The following is an 18,982-nucleotide window of genomic DNA, read 5'->3' on the forward strand; positions in this document are numbered from 1 at the left end:
GAGCATCCCATTGGCATACACCTATCCATGTAAAATGACCCCTGGAACCCGAATCCCAGCAGACGCTGATCGTCTGGGTGTACCGGGAGCAACCGGAACGCTGACTCGATATCTGATTTCGCCATCAACGTCCCGGGCCCCAGGCGATTCAAGATGGCTACTGCCTCATCAAACGATGCGTATCGCACCGAACAAACTTCTGGATCAATTGCGTCGTTCACCGAAAGACCATGTGGAGCAGACAGATTATGGATCAAACGAAACTCACCTGGGTCCTTCTTGGGGACCACCCCTAACGGAGAACAAACAAAATCCGGTACCGGGGGTACACTAAACGGGCCGGCGACCCGTCCCCGGCTAACCTCTTTCTGAATTTTCTCTTGCACTACAGATGTATGTTGAAAAACGGAAAGTTGATTTTTGCACATCCCTACACCCTGAAAGTCCCCCACCGGGATGCGGAAACCATGTGTAAAACCGTTCCGCAGCACCCCAGCAGAAGTACGATCCGGGTATTCGCTGAGCCAGGGAATCATTGCCAAGGTATCAATCGGGGTTGGTAAAGGCGCCCCTCGGACTAGCTTAGACCTGTTTGGCGCCTCCCTTACCCCCATTCTCACTCGTTCTGGCTCTGCACGATGACTCAGGATGGGACGACCCACACGTACTACATTCGTGTTTGAATTTACACGATCCCGGAGGCCTGGTACATTTCCCTTTGTTGAAATTAAAGCAGAAACCCTTTCTCCCTGTATTGCCTGCGGGCCTCGACTGATCGTCGGTGCTCGTACTTGGTCGAAAGGGCGTCCCCACATTTTGGCGGGAGTAATCAACAACATTGCTCCCAACCAATGGCATTTTTAACATTCCTGATTCTTTCATTTTATCCCATGTTACAGAATCGTAACAATCCCAAGTCAAACTCTTGTTATGTTCCTTTTCTTTCCTGAACAGATTGTCATAACAAAACCAATGGTTACCTTGATACGCTGTCGAGTAACCCATAATTCGTGATTGATAAATGGGAAACTCAGGAAGCAACTCGGGCCTACGTTCCCCCAAAATCGATGTAAAAATACCCCACGCATTGCCCCAGTTGCCAATATTCTCATTTACCTTAAAGGCGGCCATTTTTGCGCGCCAAACACTCGGATGCATTAGGTCCTTCTGACTTTTAACATGCTCCACCTCATAATGATCAACAAGCAAGGCGAAAATATTCACGTACTCCCCCGCCCAGATCTTTTCCTTTATAGCTAAAGGCACATGTTGTCCCAATATCTCTCTACGAGAGGGTGCTGACTCGTCCCTTGCAATCGGCAATGGCCGCTTACCTGAACCGGACGCAGCTTCTGCCGCTTGCGGCTTGTCTATTCCCGCCAACGGCGCAGTCACTTTAGCTGCATCTCTCTTCTCACGAAGCCCTTTTATCAGCGCCTGTGCCTCGGCAGCCGTGGCGCCATCACTACTATCCCCCAACCATGCTGCTAGCTGTGCTGCCAGCTCGGGGGGCATGTCTTCCTTGGATGTCGGGGTGACGACAACGGGGATTGGATTCCCCTCCATCGGTACTGGGGTCGGCGCCTCGAGCGGGGCAGAGGGAACCGGGACGTCTCCACCGGCTGGAACCCTTCTCGGCCTCTTAGGTCTCCCTCCAGCCGGCGCAGGGCCCGAACCCTCCTCCCCGTCTCGCTCCGCCAACCGTTTCTTTATGTCGGACACCTCTTTGCAAAGGGCCCGCACCATCTGGTCGGTCGTCATTCTCTTTGCGCCTTTCTTGGGCATCTCTCCGACGAAGTATCTAGAAGACAAAGAAAAAGATCAAAACGCTCAAAATTGGCTCTTCGTTCTGTCCCGAGCTCACGGGTAGCGAGGAGGTGCAGCTTCGGAGCACAAGAACAAGAGGACGTCTTCTGGTCTTGCGTCTCTTTTTATCCGTCTTCAGGGCGGGCGAAAACCCGCCCCTGCCTGCCCCTAGGGCGGGGCTGGCTACGTCGGTGTCTAGGCCAGCCCACTCTAGGGCGGGAAAAAGCGCGCCCCGGCTACGCCGCTTCGGGCATACCAGCCGAGACGCGCCTCCCGCCCAAAAATGGCTTCCCGGGGGGATCGAGGCACTCCGCCATACGTTCGGGGGGACCGAGTGGTCGCCCCTTTCCAAAAGTCCATGTTCTGGTTTGTCTAAGCATTGGGAGTTTGTGATAACCAATGAGACACTGTAGCTAGTCTGGTAGGGGATTTTGGGTACTGAGGTGAGTTTTGGTACACCCTAATTCACTGAGGTTCTAAGTCTCTATGCACAGTTCTGTATGAGAACGGAATCCCTGCGACATGGCGCCCAACAATGGTGGCCTTATTACCATGCACTTGAGTAGTACAATATTCAGTCCTTGAATCCTTCACTATTGTTTCCGGTTAACGGTGGTGTCGGACAAACCTACCTATATTTACATAGGTCTTTTCAAGCTTGAATCTTTCAAAACGGTTTCCTTGAATTACTACCCAGTTGTGCTACAAAGTTTCCTTTGTACCTTTTCCTTTTTGTGTCGCTATGGCAGCGGTGGACATTCATTTGCAGAATTATAATGTTCCCGTGGATGGCATGGCCGTGATAATGGTGGTGAGTGCAGAGGTGGCTTACCCGTACGAAATATTTTACTCGTGGGTGACCTTCCCAGCTGTGAACGCAAATACTAATGTGTTTGACACGTACACTCCCACGGCTGTGCCACAGGACTATGCTCCATATAGGGCACAGGAAGTTCCTATAGATACTTGGCAGCACCGGGTTTGGTTTGATGGCCCCCTACCCCATTCTTTGGCAGCTCCGAGGTTAGGTCCTTTGTCCATTCCAGGCGCAAATTGGCCTGTTTTGGCTGGATTTACGCCTCATCCTCAACACGGGGCATGTACCGTGGTTGAGTTACGACGAACACATGTAGTCGCAATTAGCGTGATTAGGTCGTTAGTGCAATACATAACCCATAATCTCCCGGGCGGGGCCCCGGGTGGTGCGGCGCTCCCTGCCGGATAGGGCAGAATGAAACTCAGTCCCGTTATGGTCAATGCTGTGATGGGCAAGCGCCCCCAGGAAAAGGATGATTTTCCTTTCTGGCTTGCCGAGAAGTTTGACCAGCTGGAAGCAGTATTTCCTAACACGACTCCTGGTGAAAAACACAGGATTCTGACAATTAGCTTACCAAAAGACTTGATCCCTGAAATTGGTGACTGTGAGACCTGGGGTAAAACATTTGCGGCGGTCTATACGAGGTGTTAAGGCACTCCGTCCATGACTGTCCTGCCGACGGTCCTTAAACGTGTTCAGGATGAGCACGGACCTGAGGCTGTGGTTAAATTGGGTATGCGCCTCTGTGGCTCCTTTGATGTGGTTTCCGATCTCATACTTGCTAATGTGAAGGGGGATGCAGTGAACTTTCAGGTTGCCAATGCTTTGCAGGCAGTTCCCGATGCCAAAAAACCCGACAGTTGGCGAGGATTATTGTGGCGGCTTATAAAACCGTGGGCCGCAATAGTAGGGGTCTCAAGCCTTTTTCTACTAAAGAGAAAAAACAACCCCAAGGGCAGAAGTCAGAAACTGACAAACAGCCCAAGCCCAAAAAACTAAATTGGCTGAAAAAAAAAAACAGGGAAAGCAACAACAACAGAAACAGGAGTCTCGTCCTGCGTCTCCATTGCCTGCGCCCCCAGAACGTGTTTATGACTTGCGCGATCGCGCAGTGATAAAATCACCTGATCGTTTTCAGGTTTCTGATCAACGCTCTCCTCGTTCTTTTCAGGACTCATCGGCCTCGTCGACCGGTGGTGGAGGAGGCGGCAGGCGTCGGGGTGGCCAGCAGGGACGCGACCAGCCCCGCACAAAAGACGGTAACGGCAAGCAGGACGTTTCTACACCGAAGAGACCCCAGTTTCAGAAAAAGAAAGTCGCCGCTTTATCAGCGAGATATGCCACAGATAGTGAGAACGTAGCTTCGGCATCAGACATGGGCTCTGACCTTGCTGGACAGCGCGGTGGAGATTACCATAGTGCGAGAGGCCCTGCGTCAATTACTGACGGTGACAGCGACTGACCGTTATGTTGTTGTGGAGACAGCTGACACTAGAGTAGTCCCCCCTGACAGACTTTATGAAATAGTCCTGTTCTTTGAAGGTGACATACAACGTACCATAAAAGGGGTATTTTGGGAGAATCTTACAACTACCTATGACATTTTGTTAGTTTGGGCTGACTGGCCCCCACCTTTTGTTCTCGCAGCTCCAAGAGGGGAGGAGGTGATCCTCCCTAGTTTCGCGCACACTGTCTCGAAGGAGCATGCGCTGAATTTTGCAGAAGAGTGGGCTAAAGGCCTTTTGCTGGCTCTGTACCGTACACACTGTGGTTGGGATAAAATGTCCCCACACCACGAGATTCCTTTGCGGTCTATGCCACAGCCTCAACCCCAATATCCCATAAGACGCGAAGCTAAGGCTTCCGTTGCGGAAATCCTTGAACAATTGGAATATCAGGGAGTAATTGAAACTTGTGTGTCACCAATGAATAACCCTCTTTTTACTGTGACCAAGCCTGACGGTTCATATCGTTTGGTATTGGATTACTGGCATTTAAACTCGCATTGCCGTACTTGTGCAGTACAGAATACTCACGGCTCTGCCTTAGTGGATAGTCTTGTGCGTAAGCGCTTTGAAACCATGCTTGACATTTCCAATGGTTTTATGCCCACCATTTGGATGGTCTAAGTTCCCAGTGGACTAGCTTTACTTGCGGCGGTGTCCAAAAACATTTCAAACGTTTACCGATGGGCTATAAGAATAGTCCTGGGGTGTTTGCTGCCCGCATAGTTTCTCTCTTGGAGAGAGTTGACCCGGATGCTTGTTCGTATGTGGATGACATTTATCTCATGGATGACGAACTTTGGGGGCATCTGTGTCGAGTTGACCGCTTAATTTGTAGCTTTGCGGACTTCGGTTACAAATTCAACTTTGCAAAATCGCACATTGCGGAGTACACAGTGTTGTTTCTGGGCTACGAGCTCAACAATGAAGGTTGAGGATTAGCTCCTCACTTCTTGGAGAAATGCACACAACTGCGCGCTCCGACAACTCTGAAAAAATTACAGTCTTTGCTGCGATTTTTGAATTTCGAGAGGACATACATTCCTGAATATGCCCAGCGTATCAAGCCTTTGTATGCTTTGATACAACCAACTTTTACCAAATCAAACTGGCTGCCGGAGAACTCAGCTATACTGCAATCTTTGCAGGCTGATCTGCTCGCTTCTAAATACTTGTTGACTCGTGACAACCACACCAACCTGGTGATAAGAATCATCCCTGGGACGGTCGGTTTCACATAACTTACTTTTAACGAAGGAGCCACAGTACCTATTGCCTACAAGTCACACTTGTACACTGCGGCTGAAATGTGATTTTCCACTGTGGAGAAAGTTTTGACAGCTGTACAGATGGCCATTCTTAAGGAACGTGCTCTGTCACAGGGAAAACGCATGTTGGTTGTTACCCCTTGTCCTGCTTTGGAAGCAGTTACGAAAGCCAGTGTACCTAATTCTAAAGCTTTGCACCCGCGGTGGATACAATGGGCAGCATCATTGATGACTCCGGATGTCACGTTTATATTTGATGCCTCCTTACGGTCGCAGGAGTTTTTTCAATATGAATTTGTTCATCCTGCACCTTTGGCTATGCGGCCTTTGGAGGATTTCCATTGCATCATGTACACTGATGGTTCGGCGCAGTTTGCGCATGGGTCTAAACACGCCTATGTTTCCGCTTGTGCCATTGTGGTAGGTGCCATGGTGAACAATAAGTTCAAGTCCAGAGTCGTGCACACGGAGAGTCTAGGGGACTGCACCGCACAATTGGCAGAGCTTCGTGCTCTGATGCTTGCATTGGAGTACGCAGATCCTAGTGTGACAACACTTATTGTAAGTGATTCTTACTGCTGTGTCAAGTCTTACAATGAGAACTTGTTCTTTTGGATTCAGAATGATTTTCGTGATTCCAAGGGTAGCACAATAAAACATAAAATGATCTGGGTCAGAACGGCTGAGCTTAAAGAGCAGTTGCTTGTAATTCATACTCTTGGTCATCAGCGCGTTGGAGTTCACGCTGTTGGCAACTCGCTGGCTGATGAAGCAGCGAAATCTGCCGTATCTACATATTTAGTTGCAGCAGTCACACGATCCAAAAGTAAGATTGATGATGATATCTTGGCGGCTGTTGCTGCCACTGAGAGGGGAGGTAAATATCCTAAGGCGTTCCCTTCGAAGTACTCATACCACTTAAGTCCCGATAAGGTTCCTTATGTGAAAATTACTGAAGTTGGGGAGAGATTAATTCCCAACTCGGATCGCAGAAATACATTGGTCACAGCGGCCCATGAAGGAGTTGCATCTGCGCATGCGGGCGTTTCTGCCACTGTGTCTCAATTACAACAACGTTTTTGGTGGCGGGGACTGCACAAACAGACGCGTGATTATGTCCTTCAATGTGACATTTGCCAGCAGATTAAGCCTTCAACTGCTGTGCGTCCACCCCAAACACAGTTGTTAATTTCTAATAAACCACTGGGTTGTGTTTATTTAGATCACTGCGGTCCTTTTTCTTCTGATACTGCATATAAGTACACCTTAGTCACAGTTGATTCATGCACACGCTTTGCATGGGTGTGGCCTCACCGCAGCACTGATTCACGGACTGTCATAAGGGATTTGCGTGTCTTTGTAGGGAATTTTTGCCTGTGGTACCTTCCATTCGGATCAGGGTCCTGCTTTCGCCTCTAAGGCGTATAAGGATGCCATGGCTTCGATGGGGGTCCAAGTCAAGTTTTCGTCTCTGTACAAACCTGAGGGTAATAGTGTAGTGGAACGAATGAACCGTGACTTAAAGCAATCATTGACAGCTCGAGTTATAGGCACTGGCAGGAACTGGCTGGCCCATCTCAATGGCGTGCAGCGTGCTCTTAATAATCTCCCTAGAAGGTCCCTGGGTGGGCGGACCCCATACGAAATGCTCTTTGGTATCAAGATGTATGTACCGGACCTTGACGGTCTAGACTCGGTGGCTGTTGCTGCCTCCTTTGACGTAGATGAACATTGCAATGTTTTACAGACTCTACAAAAGGCAAGAGACAGTCTTGCAAAGGAACATTTGCCCTCCACTTCGGATGATGCGTTGCAGATCCCGGTAGTTGGCTGGCTACCCCAAGTTGGAGAATTGGTTCGGGAGAAGATCGATAACAAGAAAGAATTTGGTCCCTCATACCGTGCTCCAGTTCCTGTACTTGGTGTGAAGGGAACAAGAACAGTCATTTTACCACCACTTCCAGGTCGTAAAGAAAACAGGTATTCTCCATTGACAATGTCAAGATACACAGAGTGGCCGATTCTTCTTAGTATGACACCGGCAGTCTCATGTCCTTCGATGGTGAGAAATTCTGTATTGGCCACAGCTTCGACTCCTGAGCCGGAGGTGGCCCTCGAGATGCCTGCAATTTCTAGTCCTTTGTTGAGTGCATTGCCTGGTGCTCGACTTGATGAAACTGACTTACCCAACTGACTTATCGATGCCGGATTTGCCAACTCGTTTGGCCATGAAATCCAGATTTTCCTTTGACACTGTTTCACACACTTCAGGAAAGCTCACAAGGATTAGAGTCTATGTAACTTTATTTAAAAAACGTTTTTTGATTCCCCCTTGGACTTATATTTGGCTGGGGTTTTTTTCAATTTACCTTTTTTTATGTCACATGGTTTTGTGTTTTATTTTTCCGATTCATTAATGGACACTATGTCGAGGAGAGAACATGCATTCGACATCTGAATGGAACATTGACACCCCATTCCTTGTCACATTCTGCCCACAGATTGAAGAGAGACTTGGCTTTTGTTAACATCACTGCTTGGCCTGTCCTGGATGGGATAGTCTGGGATGCTGTTGAATTTCAAATCCATGGACCCACTGAAGTTATAAATGTCCCTAATGTGCTTAGAGTTAACATGGGGGATGTGGTTAAACAAAACATACGTTCTGATGATTGGGATGTTCAGGCCGTAGAGGCTTTGTTTGCTGATTTGAAATATTATGCTGCCTTTGATGCTGAAGATTTATATTTAGAATTGGCTAATTATGGTGATTTGTTTTGCTTCCAACATTTGGCAATCATTTCCTACATAAAACTAATTCCAGGAGGAGAACTGTCAATTATACACAGTGGGAGCATTGCCCAGCTCCTTTGAAAGGCAGCTCAAGTACATCTTTGAAGAAGTACACATATTTTACTGATTTCAATCAGTCCAATCCCGCTTCATTTTATTTTAGAATGACAGAAAAATCCATGTCCAAAGTTAGACTTACCGATACTAAGTTATTGTACTCGAAGTCCTTTCTAGACCAGCTAGCTGTTGGAGGCTACGAGTTGTGGAAGGAAACAGTTGACCTTAAATCAGTTTGGGGTTCTTAAAGTTGGCAGGTACAAGGCATTGAGGCTTTGCACCGTGCATGTCTCATCCCAAATCATATGTTGTTTTTGAATTCTAGCATCTCACAGACAACATGCTTTGGATTGGCTACTTCTAAAAAATTAAATACTCCTTCCTTCCCTGATTTGGAAGAATATTCAGGTTGGGATAATACTACAACATTTTTGATTAGAGAGTTGCAAACTCTATTGCAAAATTCGTCCTTTAACTTATCCAGTTTGGATCCCAGGGGTTGGTTGATGTGGCACAGAAGTGCTGATTTGTGCCAACATCGTTTTCTGGGTTTAGCTGATGGCTTTACTCAGGTCAGGGTTGATCCCCGTTTTGAGAGTGACCATTCTGTAACCACTTATTCAGTAGGCAAATTATGTCAGAATTGGCTCAAACATTCTACATTGGCGTCAGTCAAACTGCATTTGTCTAAACTGACTGACGATGTTGATTTGAATGATTTCATAAAAGGCCCGGCAAGAGGTAGATTTAGAAGATGGATATATGCCGTTTATAATGAAATATGGAAAACATCACAGATTGAAGCGGCTACCCGCCTTAGGGCTATTGATCAAGCTAATTTAGAAAAAGTGCTTGCAGTAGTGGATAACAGCATTAACACGCTTTATTCCCGCATCTACACATTGGATAATATTGTGTCATCTGTTGTTGATATTGTGCAAGAGGATGTGTCTGTATTATACCATGGTCAAAATCAATTGCGTTCTATTATGCAGTTTGCATGGACCCTACAGACGCTAAAGGCCGGGAAGGTGCCTTGGAGTTACATGAATGTGTCGTCCATTTTTGCCCCGTTTAATTTGACTGATAAACAATGTTTGCTTTCAATGAGAGATGCATCTTTTTCCATGTTACACATTGAAAGATTAGAGTCTTTACCTTTCTCAGTGGCAGAGGCCACTACTGCAACGTATCAAAGAAACAAGCGCCAATGCTGCCAGTTTAACACAATTTCCACTAGCTTAACGTCTCACAATCGATTTAAACACAAAGTGAGGGGATCAGTGTCTCTTGAATAAATCTTCAATTTTATTTCATTGATAAGTTATTTTCTTTTTTTCTGATTATTCATTCTATTTTCAATTAGAAAAACATTTATAACATACAAACATTAGAACACATTTTTAATGTACATTTCAAACACTCCCCACCCTCTCAGACATTGTGAATCACAACCACTCACAGTCAATCACTCTCACACCCTTTCTAGAACACAGAAATATTCCCAACACTTAGATACAGTTCAGTATGAATTCAATATGGTGCCATAGACAATTGTTCAAATCATTTGTGAGTTCTTTTATCAACACTAAGACACTTTTTTCAACTTCTTATGGCATCCTACAAGACAAGGTGGCTTATCCACGGGTTAATAACTTTACCGTTTGCACTTTTCCAGTTTACAAATTGTATGAAATATTTTGCCATTGGTAGATACGAGCCTCTTGGTAGCTCCTATTTACATGAAGCCTGGTCGCTTCCTTTTACTTACAGATGCCTTAGAGAAGGAAAAGAGGTTTATCTGAAAGGTGAAGAGTGCACCGAAACACCAGATCACTCATTAATGTGTAGACATATTCAATTGCACGGTTCTTGTAATCAGGAACGGCTTAATTTAGCATGTGTTTTAAAAGGTACCCCGTGCCCGCTATTGTCCCCACATTCACTTTACTAGCAAACGGTAGTTATTTACTTTTAAATAATGAAGATTGCTGTGGGCTATTAAAAGGCATAGCTTATGCAGTTACAGTCAGTGTACGTGTGCTTTGCTGTAAAAATGTGTTGTATCCACCCACGCATGGGAACTTGGATGTTTCCATCTGGCCGAGGATTCCGACCTTGCAAGCAGAGTTCAATAAGATGAGTCGAATAAGAGCCCTATTGTCACAAAAAGAAGTTGCCCTGACATCTGCTTGTGAAACATTTATCCTTCACGTAGCTAACACCCGCACAGAGGTGCATGCTTTATTAAATACTGACCTACCATTGCATTTCGGTGAACTGATTCATACGATCTTTAACGCATCCTCCACATCGGGGCTGGCGCACTTTTTTAAAGTAGTAAGCAGTGGTCTTGTGACTTCTTTCCAAAAGATATTTGGAGTCATTCCTGCTTTCTTTCATTCGATCTTTTCCAGCCTATTTGGTGGATTTCCCATTTTGCTGGCACTTGCTGCAGGCTTTCTGGAGCTGTTTTGTTTTGTTAAAAATGGATGCATGTCCTGTGTTCCAAGACGAGCTGTCGCGGTTAGCACTGTTTCACAACAGGATGCTTGAATACTATGGAATGCTGCCGCTCGCCACCTTAAGTGCAGCATATGGATTATCATTTCGATTTTCCTATTTCACATGTGTCCAGCCTGTCTTTCATTGCCTGAGCTGCGATTTCGACTGGGCCCTGGATTTGTGTCTCTGCAATATGGTGTCTCCTGAAGTGGATTTTAATCAGCTCATGAGTCCCTTAGTTGCTCATGAATTGCTTTGTTCTGACGGAGGGATTATGGCCTTTGCAGCGATGCATGGAGTTCTGGGTCGTTGGAATATATTCGCAGCGGCGCAAGATTTCTTGGCACACAGCTTCATTGAGAACCCGCCAAGTTGTCCTCTGATGGTACTAGAGGATGTATGTTCTTTCTCGCTATTAAATTGGATGGCTGAGTTATTTTCGGATGATAACAGTGACTTCCTTTTGGAAGCTGTTGCTGTTTATTTTGCATACTCAGTATTAGGCTGAGTCCTATGGAGGCCTTTAATATCATGGAACTTTTTCGTTATTTTTTTCTTTCTCTTTGAAAATTATGATGGACATTTTAAGTCTCGGACCTATTGGCTTTGATTACAGTGACACTAAATTGTCATGCTGGTGAGATTTTGGTTTTTTGGCTGACAAAATATTTTTTCCTCGCCTTCAAGAATTTGACCTGACTATCTTTTTTTAACTCTGCCTTTCAAAAATGAATCCTTTATCTTGAATTATCTTATCCGTGCTCGGATCATGGGAGGATGTCATATAGATATACTTTGCCTATATGCTGTGTTAAGTTAGAATGAGCTTATTAGGAGATTAAACGCCATTTTTACCTTTCTGCTGCTTCTGCACAAGACACATATCTGTTGCTTTAGCTTTTAGCCTAGTAGGGTGTTTTGATTTACGCAAGAATAATATGTTGTTACTCTGATATCAGCCTTGCTGGTTAGCTGTGTCTGTACAGTGAGTGCTGAAACCTTCAAGGATATCTCAACACAGTGGTTGTTGTGAGGTCTGATCTTCGCATGTTCCTAGACATAACATACATGCAGCTGCGGCCAAATTCTGGCTTGTAAATGTCATTATTTGTTTGTAAATTCCATTGTATATTAGTGTAAATTAGTGTAAATATATGGATGTATAGGTGTCTTTTTTGCTGATAAAATGTTTTCTTTAAAAATTAAAAAACAAATATAAGCAAGTGGTATAAATAAAAATACTTGATCGATTTAGACAAGCAGTGTTTTCGACCTATTTGAATTTTGGGTACAAATGATGGTGGTTAGGCATTTTTGTGTTTTTCTCAAATTCTGGCTTTAGGCGCGTTTTATATTGCTTTGCACAAGAGCATACAACACACACTTGATGGTGCTTCGCATGCAGAGAGCTGGTGGAAGATGATGTGATCCCTTACCACTAGGATCCTGAGGTATGGGGCCGCCCTGCTAAAAACCCAAAGAGACCTTCTTAGATATAATATAATATGCTAGCTAGGGAGGGTGAGAATTAGGTGTTACTGAACTCTATTCATTTTAGCATTTTACCATCCTTTCACCTTTTGTATTCTATGGACTAGTGACTATGCTGATTACTTTGTTTCTTATAATATGTTTGCTTGTATTAGCTAAGATACTGCGTTTGAGAACACTGCATTAGTGAATAAACATTTCAAATATGCACACGTCCTCATTTACTCCTTGTTCTGGATTGAAATGATTGTATAACGAAAGAGTGTTCATGTGTTCCAAGTTATCTGAGGTGTACTAAGTCCATGTTCTGGTTTGTCTAAGCATTGGGAGTTTGTGATAACCAATGAGACACTGTAGCTAGTCTGGTAGGGGATTTTGGGAACTGAGGTGAGTTTTGGTACACCCTAATTCACTGAGGTTCTAAGTCTCTATGCACAGTTCTGTATGAGAATGGAATCCCTGCGACACTACAGGAAGTGCAGGTGAGGCATGCAGAGGCACTTTACAGGGAGTGCAGGTGAGGCATGCGGTGGCACTCTACAGGGAGTGCCAGTGGGGCATATGGTGGCACTCTACAGGAAGTGCCAGTGGAGCATGCAGTGGAACTCTACAGGAAGTGCCAGTGGGGCATGTGGTGGCACTCTACAGGAAGTGCCAGCGGGGCATGCAGTGGCACTCTACAGGAAGTGCAGGTGAGGCATGCAATGGCACCTTGCTGTAAAATTGAAGGATGTTCAATGTGAATTTGCACCATTTCTCTCCTTTATTTAAAAATAATAAAAGACTTTGAAGCTCAGTTCCTCAAGTAAGTATTTGATACATAATTGAATGAACATCCCCAAAGTGCTAAATAATAGAAAAATAAACCATGGGTGTCAGGTAATTCTACAGACGCATCAGATGGCATGATGGTAGAAATCAGTGCTAGGCCTTTCACTACAACAACTCTTGGCCATGCACAAGAGCATATAAGTGGTGTCTTGGCACATGAAAGGTACCCTCTCAACTCACCATGTTGCAGTCTCTTCGCAGCGAGTGCGTAGGGTTGCAGGAACACGATTCACACCCAAGAATGGCTCCAAAGTTCCAGAAATTGGGGGCACACTGGTCACAGTTCTTCCCAACAATGTTGGCTCGGCACGGGCAGTGCCCGGTCACCCGGTCACAGTAGCAGGTATCAGTGGTGCAGTGGGAAGGCAGCGTACCCTGCTCATTGCATGTACAACCTGAAGAAATGACATTAAAATGCAAATATTTGATATGGCCCTGCTCTGTCATTCAAAAGTTTACAAAGTCAGATGCATTTGATATTACATAAGCAGCCCAGGTGTGCCCTGGTGCAAGAGGCGCCCATTCGTGGGAATGGTTCACTTCTTCAAAGTATCAAGCTCCGGAAGTCACCATCACTAAGGGGCAACCAATGGCAAACCTGCATCCATGACAGGCACCGCCCACATCTACCACCATAAACAAATCAAACTATAGCTCAGAAACATCAAGAAATATTAACACCTCTCAGTTGCATAACTATCGAGCCAAAAATAAAAAGTACCCAAAAATAAGTGTAACACAAATAAAGTTTTACCAAATTAAAGATTTTATTTACAATTTTAAAGAGGGTTCAGCAGTTAGCACGCCCTCCTTCAGGGGTCATGGTAGGGTCAATCGGATGGAAGATATCTATCTATCTATCTATCTATCTATCTATCTCTAGATAGATCGAGATATATACATATATAAATATATATATAAATATCCACTCTGTAAGTCCCAACTGTGTTATCAGTAAGACTCCATGCACTGGTTTCTGCTGCAGATCGTCATTATATAGAAGAAAACCATATGCTGTAAATGTTAATGTCAAAAATGTCATTTCGAACACAAAATAGGTACTTAAAGACAGCTCATGAAACACAGAGATATGAAAGTGCATGGGTAACAAAAAACATGCTCCAATAATGTGGGAAATACTTTGTGAAAAGGGACATTTTTGGGCAAATACGATTTTAATTTTTTTTTAAAACAGGGGAAGACTTTTATAATTTAAGCGAGTACAAACCGTGAGTAAATACTTAGACATACACATCAGTTCTGGAGTGGATTTTGTTTTGGCTTTTGAATGTTTAAGTACTAGGGGGCAGATCTACAAGAAACTAACGCAGTGCGGTGCAGCACGTCATTTTACAGCGCCATGCTGCGTTTGTTTCGAAGCACAGGGATGCAACATATTTACAACAATTAAAAAACGTATATGTCTAATTGGCACACCCACAATTGGCATAAGGAACTTACTTATAAGTCCCGAGTATATGGTGGTAGGGATATAAAGGGCCTGTAAGTTAACTGTCCCTTGTGGACTGTAGCAGTCCCTGTACCACCACAAGTGTGACAAAGAAAAGCCTGACTCCCAGACCGCCATCGCTGATGGCAGAGCAGTTTTTACACTGCTAAGTGAACTTTGACATTTAAAGTACGCGCAAAGCCCAAACCATTCTTTCCAATATCTTCAAGTCACCTCTACTGAGCCCTAATGGCAGGGTGCATTACATTAAAAAATAGACATTTTTTTTGTAACTATACAGGTCCTGGCAGTAAAAACCCAACATTGTTGTTCTTCTGGGATCTCAGACAAGAGGTTCTGTGGGGCACACAGGAATCTTGGTATGCAGATCACTTTATAAAGGGCGGCTTTGCCCGTTAATGACAAGGGCCGGTGTCGCCAGTGGATCGCAAATAGAAATGGCAAAAGACGTTGTCCCTTTCTATCTCGGCATGGATGGCACAGTGCTAATCCTATGCTTAAAGACTTTGATTGAAAAGCAGAGATTTGAGGTGAGCAGATCTAGAGTGTCGCTGGTGTTGAGAGTGTTCTATTCAGGAACTGCTTTCCACCTAAACGTGAGAACTACCCAGTCAGGAAAAGACAAAGCGAACCCAAATATGGTGCAATTAATTTATTTTCAATCCCGTGCACCCAGCCATAACACGTTTCAGCCCTCGTGGGGCCTTCATCACATGACACGTTGGGGAAGCATGTAAAGCCTTTTAAAGTGATAGTGCAACATGTAGGGGCAGATTTACAATAACTTGCGCATCCCTGCATATCAGCAGGGATGCGCCAGTTATTTTGCGTCACGGCAGAAACCCCTTGCGCCACCATGGATGCGCCACATTTACAATGTGGCGCATCATGACTCAAGAATAGACAGATGCGTGACACATCTGATGCCGTAAAGGTGACGCAGTGCTGGAGTTGTGTCACAAGCGTGACGCAACTCCAGCACTGCTCGGGGGCACCCTATACTTGCTGTGCTGCGTCACTCCTTACTCCTGCTACAAGCAGGCATAAGGTTTTGATGCAGCAGGGACATAAAAGTGACTCAGTGAAATCTTGTAGATTTCACTGCGCCACTTTTATGGGGCCTCCTTGCGACGGAAAGCGCACCCTGCATACATTATACCTGAGGCAGGTATAATATAGCGCAGGGCTTAACAACGTGACGAATCTCACTAGATGCGTCACATTGTAAATATGTCGCATTGTGGCACATTGTTTACACCGCCGCTGTGTCACAAAAGTGCCGCAACGGTGGCATAAAAGTGCCGCAAGGGGCTTGTAAATCTGCCCCTTAGTGACAATCCGATTATTAGACATGGAAGAAATCCTCACAGTTTCCAGCTCTATGGCTACATTGTTTCACAGTATTAAACATTGTCATATGGCAAATAGTTTGAAGTGCAGAATAGATCAGTTTGTAATTCAATAAATAAATAAATAAATAAATATTAAATATATACCTATGAGGCTCATTAAGAGCAAAGTGCAAATGCTTGATGTTTAAAATTCACATAGAATGGATAAAAAAATGCTTACAAAAAGTAAAACCAATGTAAACTTTTCCATTATGTTAAAAGCATAAATCCAATTCCTCATTATCACAATTATTATACACCATATTACCAAATTAAGACAATTTATAAAATACTCTTTGATACAGCCCAAATGGGTATATAATTTCATCATTCCTTGTCTACAGTAAAGTGTGTGTGCAAAATAAAGTGTCACCGACATGAACCCAAAGGATTCACGTGTGCAAATTGTGCAAAACTTAAAACCTAAAATTGATTAAAACCTATGAAAATGAGGCAGCGACAACATTTAAGGCAGTTTGGACAACCTTATATTATATATATATATATCGTAGCAATCCTGGCCGCTGTCAACGCGGTAACGAACAGGCGCAGACCTCTTCTCCTCTCACAGACCAAACTTTAAAGTAAAGCGCCATCACACCATCAAATGTGTCAGCAGTGGTAATTTATTTCGGCAAATGCAGAGCAAGTGCTCTCCTCGACGCGTTTCGCTCCTCAGGCGGAGCTTGGTCACATGACGCGCCAAAAGTAGGTGTTACAATATATAGTGATTAAAAAGCTCTATCACCCATAAAAAAGGGATGAAAGGAGCAAATCAACATCATGGCATAGATTCAAATAGTGAATTCATTCACTGCGGTGTGTACAAAATGTAAACATGGAAAACACATGATAACAGTGAGAGCATAGTGCTCCTATTATAAAATTGTGATGTGGTCAGATAAAAATCTATTACATGATGGTAAATGCATAATCTTTGAGAGTCCCAAAAGCAACTTTGCCCAAAATTAATTGACAGATGTAAGCTTTGAATAAAAGCTAAATCCAATACAAAATATGTTATTGAATAGAATATGCACATAGTGTGCCTAAAACAAGATACAATCAAATGCAAGTTGCAAATGCATTCTCTAATGACCACTCCACAGTGTGCATATATTCCCCTTGCAACACAATGCAAAAAAAGATGTTTTAAACATGATATGATATATGCCAGATTAACTAAAGTGCTCGTGTCTAATGGGTGAAAAAAGGATATATAAAAACATTATTTTAGACAAAAACAGCCAGAGCAAGAATTATGAAAAATCCAATAATTCATCTTATGTATATGTACTACAAAAACTGAATTCATCGACCTTACATTCTTCAGAAGTAACCTATACCAGGATATGATATTACAGAAACAAAAATGATGAAAACTCAAAAGCTTTAATTACAGAAAGTTATGGAGTTCATCAATTGCATTCAATCCGTTAGGTGCCTTAGAATCCAGTAGTAAGATGAAATAGGTTTCTTTTTTTCTAAGAAGTTTCTCTCGGTCACCCCCCCACCCAGTCCGGGGTTAGGGACCGACCCCAAAAGCGTGTACTGCAGATCTTTCAGTTTGTTCTCATGGACAGCTTTAAAGTGGCGAGCCACAGGATAAGTGCTGTCCGAGTTAAATATGGCTCGAAAATGCTGTAAGATGCGCTGATTGGCCGTCAACTTAGTGCTGCCAATGTATGACAGATTGCAAGTACAGGTTAATTGATAAATGACAAAATCGCTACGGCATGTAAGGTACTCATTAATGGCGATTGGTTTGTCGTTAAATGCAGATTTATAGTGTGTGCCGTTTCTTGCAAATGTACATGCACGGCATGACGTGCATTTGAAAAAACCTGTTTTGGACAGCCAAGTACGTTTAGGTGTTAATTCAGGCTGGGTTTTATCCAATACATCCCCTTCATGGAAGGAGCCCTCCTGAAGGTAATCGCAGGTAATTTAGGTAAGATGGGACCTAAAATAACATCAGTCACAACAATAGGCCATTCTGCATTGATGATCCGTCTCAATTTACGTTCTTGTGAACAATAAGTGGTAATGAGACAAACAGAACCAGTAGAGCTAACATTCGAAGTAGTCTAGTTTTTGGGGGTCAAAAGTTTATCTCTCGAAAGATAAGACGCTTTCGAGAGAGCACGGTTCAAAAGCTCTAACTTGTAACCATGCTCAAGAAACCTTTCAATTGATTCAGCTAGGCACTGGTTACATGTGATTGGATCACTGCAAATTCTCTTGATGCGAATGAATTCGCCAAAGGGAATACTTTTTATGATGTGAGGTGGATTAGCACTGTGGGCGTGGAGAATGGCATTGCCCGCCGTTGACGTCCTGTGTAACTTGGTATGAAGCCTTCCCTGCTCTATGTAAATCTACACATCTAAAAACTCAGCCAAGTTTGATGTGATTGTGGCAGTAAATTTCAAATTGTGAGTATTGATGTTAATCTCGTCTACAAAGCTTTGAGCCTGAGCCTGCAACCCTTTCCAAATGATACATATATCATTTATAAAACGCCAGTAATGGGCTAGATGTGGAAGCCACTGGCTGTGAGTTTTACCAAGTATGTGCTCCTCCCACCAGCCAACATGTAAACATGAATAGCTGGCGGAGAAGCACGAGCCCATGGCAACTCCACGTTCTTGGTGGTATATTTCATTCTCAAATTGGAAATGATTGTTGGTTAAACAAATCTTAATCATCTCCACCAACATGATGTTATGATCGCGCAGGACTTCATTACGTGTATCCAAATAATATTTAACGGCCTCAATACCCTGGGAATGGTTGATGCTCGTATAAAGGGATTCAATATCCATCACCAAAAAACAGAAATCAGAACACCAATCCACATCTTTGATTTTAACTAAGACGTCTGTAGTGTCCTTAAGATAGGAAGGGAGTGAAATCATGTGAGGTTGAAGAAAAAAATCAACATATTTGGATAGATTTTCATTAATACTCCCCCGTGCCGAAATAATAGGACGACCAGGGACAGGGGTGATCAGCTTGTGAACTTTGGGAAGAAGGTAGAAAACTGG

General features: G+C 43.9%; 1 protein-coding gene across 1 annotated transcript in view; it reads right to left on the minus strand.

Annotated features, from left to right (window-relative positions):
* Nucleotides 1–18,982, minus strand: part of LOC147693100 (laminin subunit beta-1-like) — a 381,988-nt gene that overhangs the window by 89,961 nt on the left and 273,045 nt on the right. Inside the window, exon 25 of the mRNA XM_086939353.1 lies at nucleotides 13,254–13,468. Coding sequence (XP_086795479.1) covers nucleotides 13,254–13,468 — 215 coding nt within the window. The remainder of the gene's footprint in view (nucleotides 1–13,253; nucleotides 13,469–18,982) is intronic.

Source organism: Lissotriton vulgaris, chromosome 9 (genome assembly GCF_964263255.1).
Source record: "Lissotriton vulgaris chromosome 9, aLisVul1.2, whole genome shotgun sequence".
NCBI classification, from domain to species: Eukaryota; Metazoa; Chordata; class Amphibia; order Caudata; family Salamandridae; genus Lissotriton; species Lissotriton vulgaris.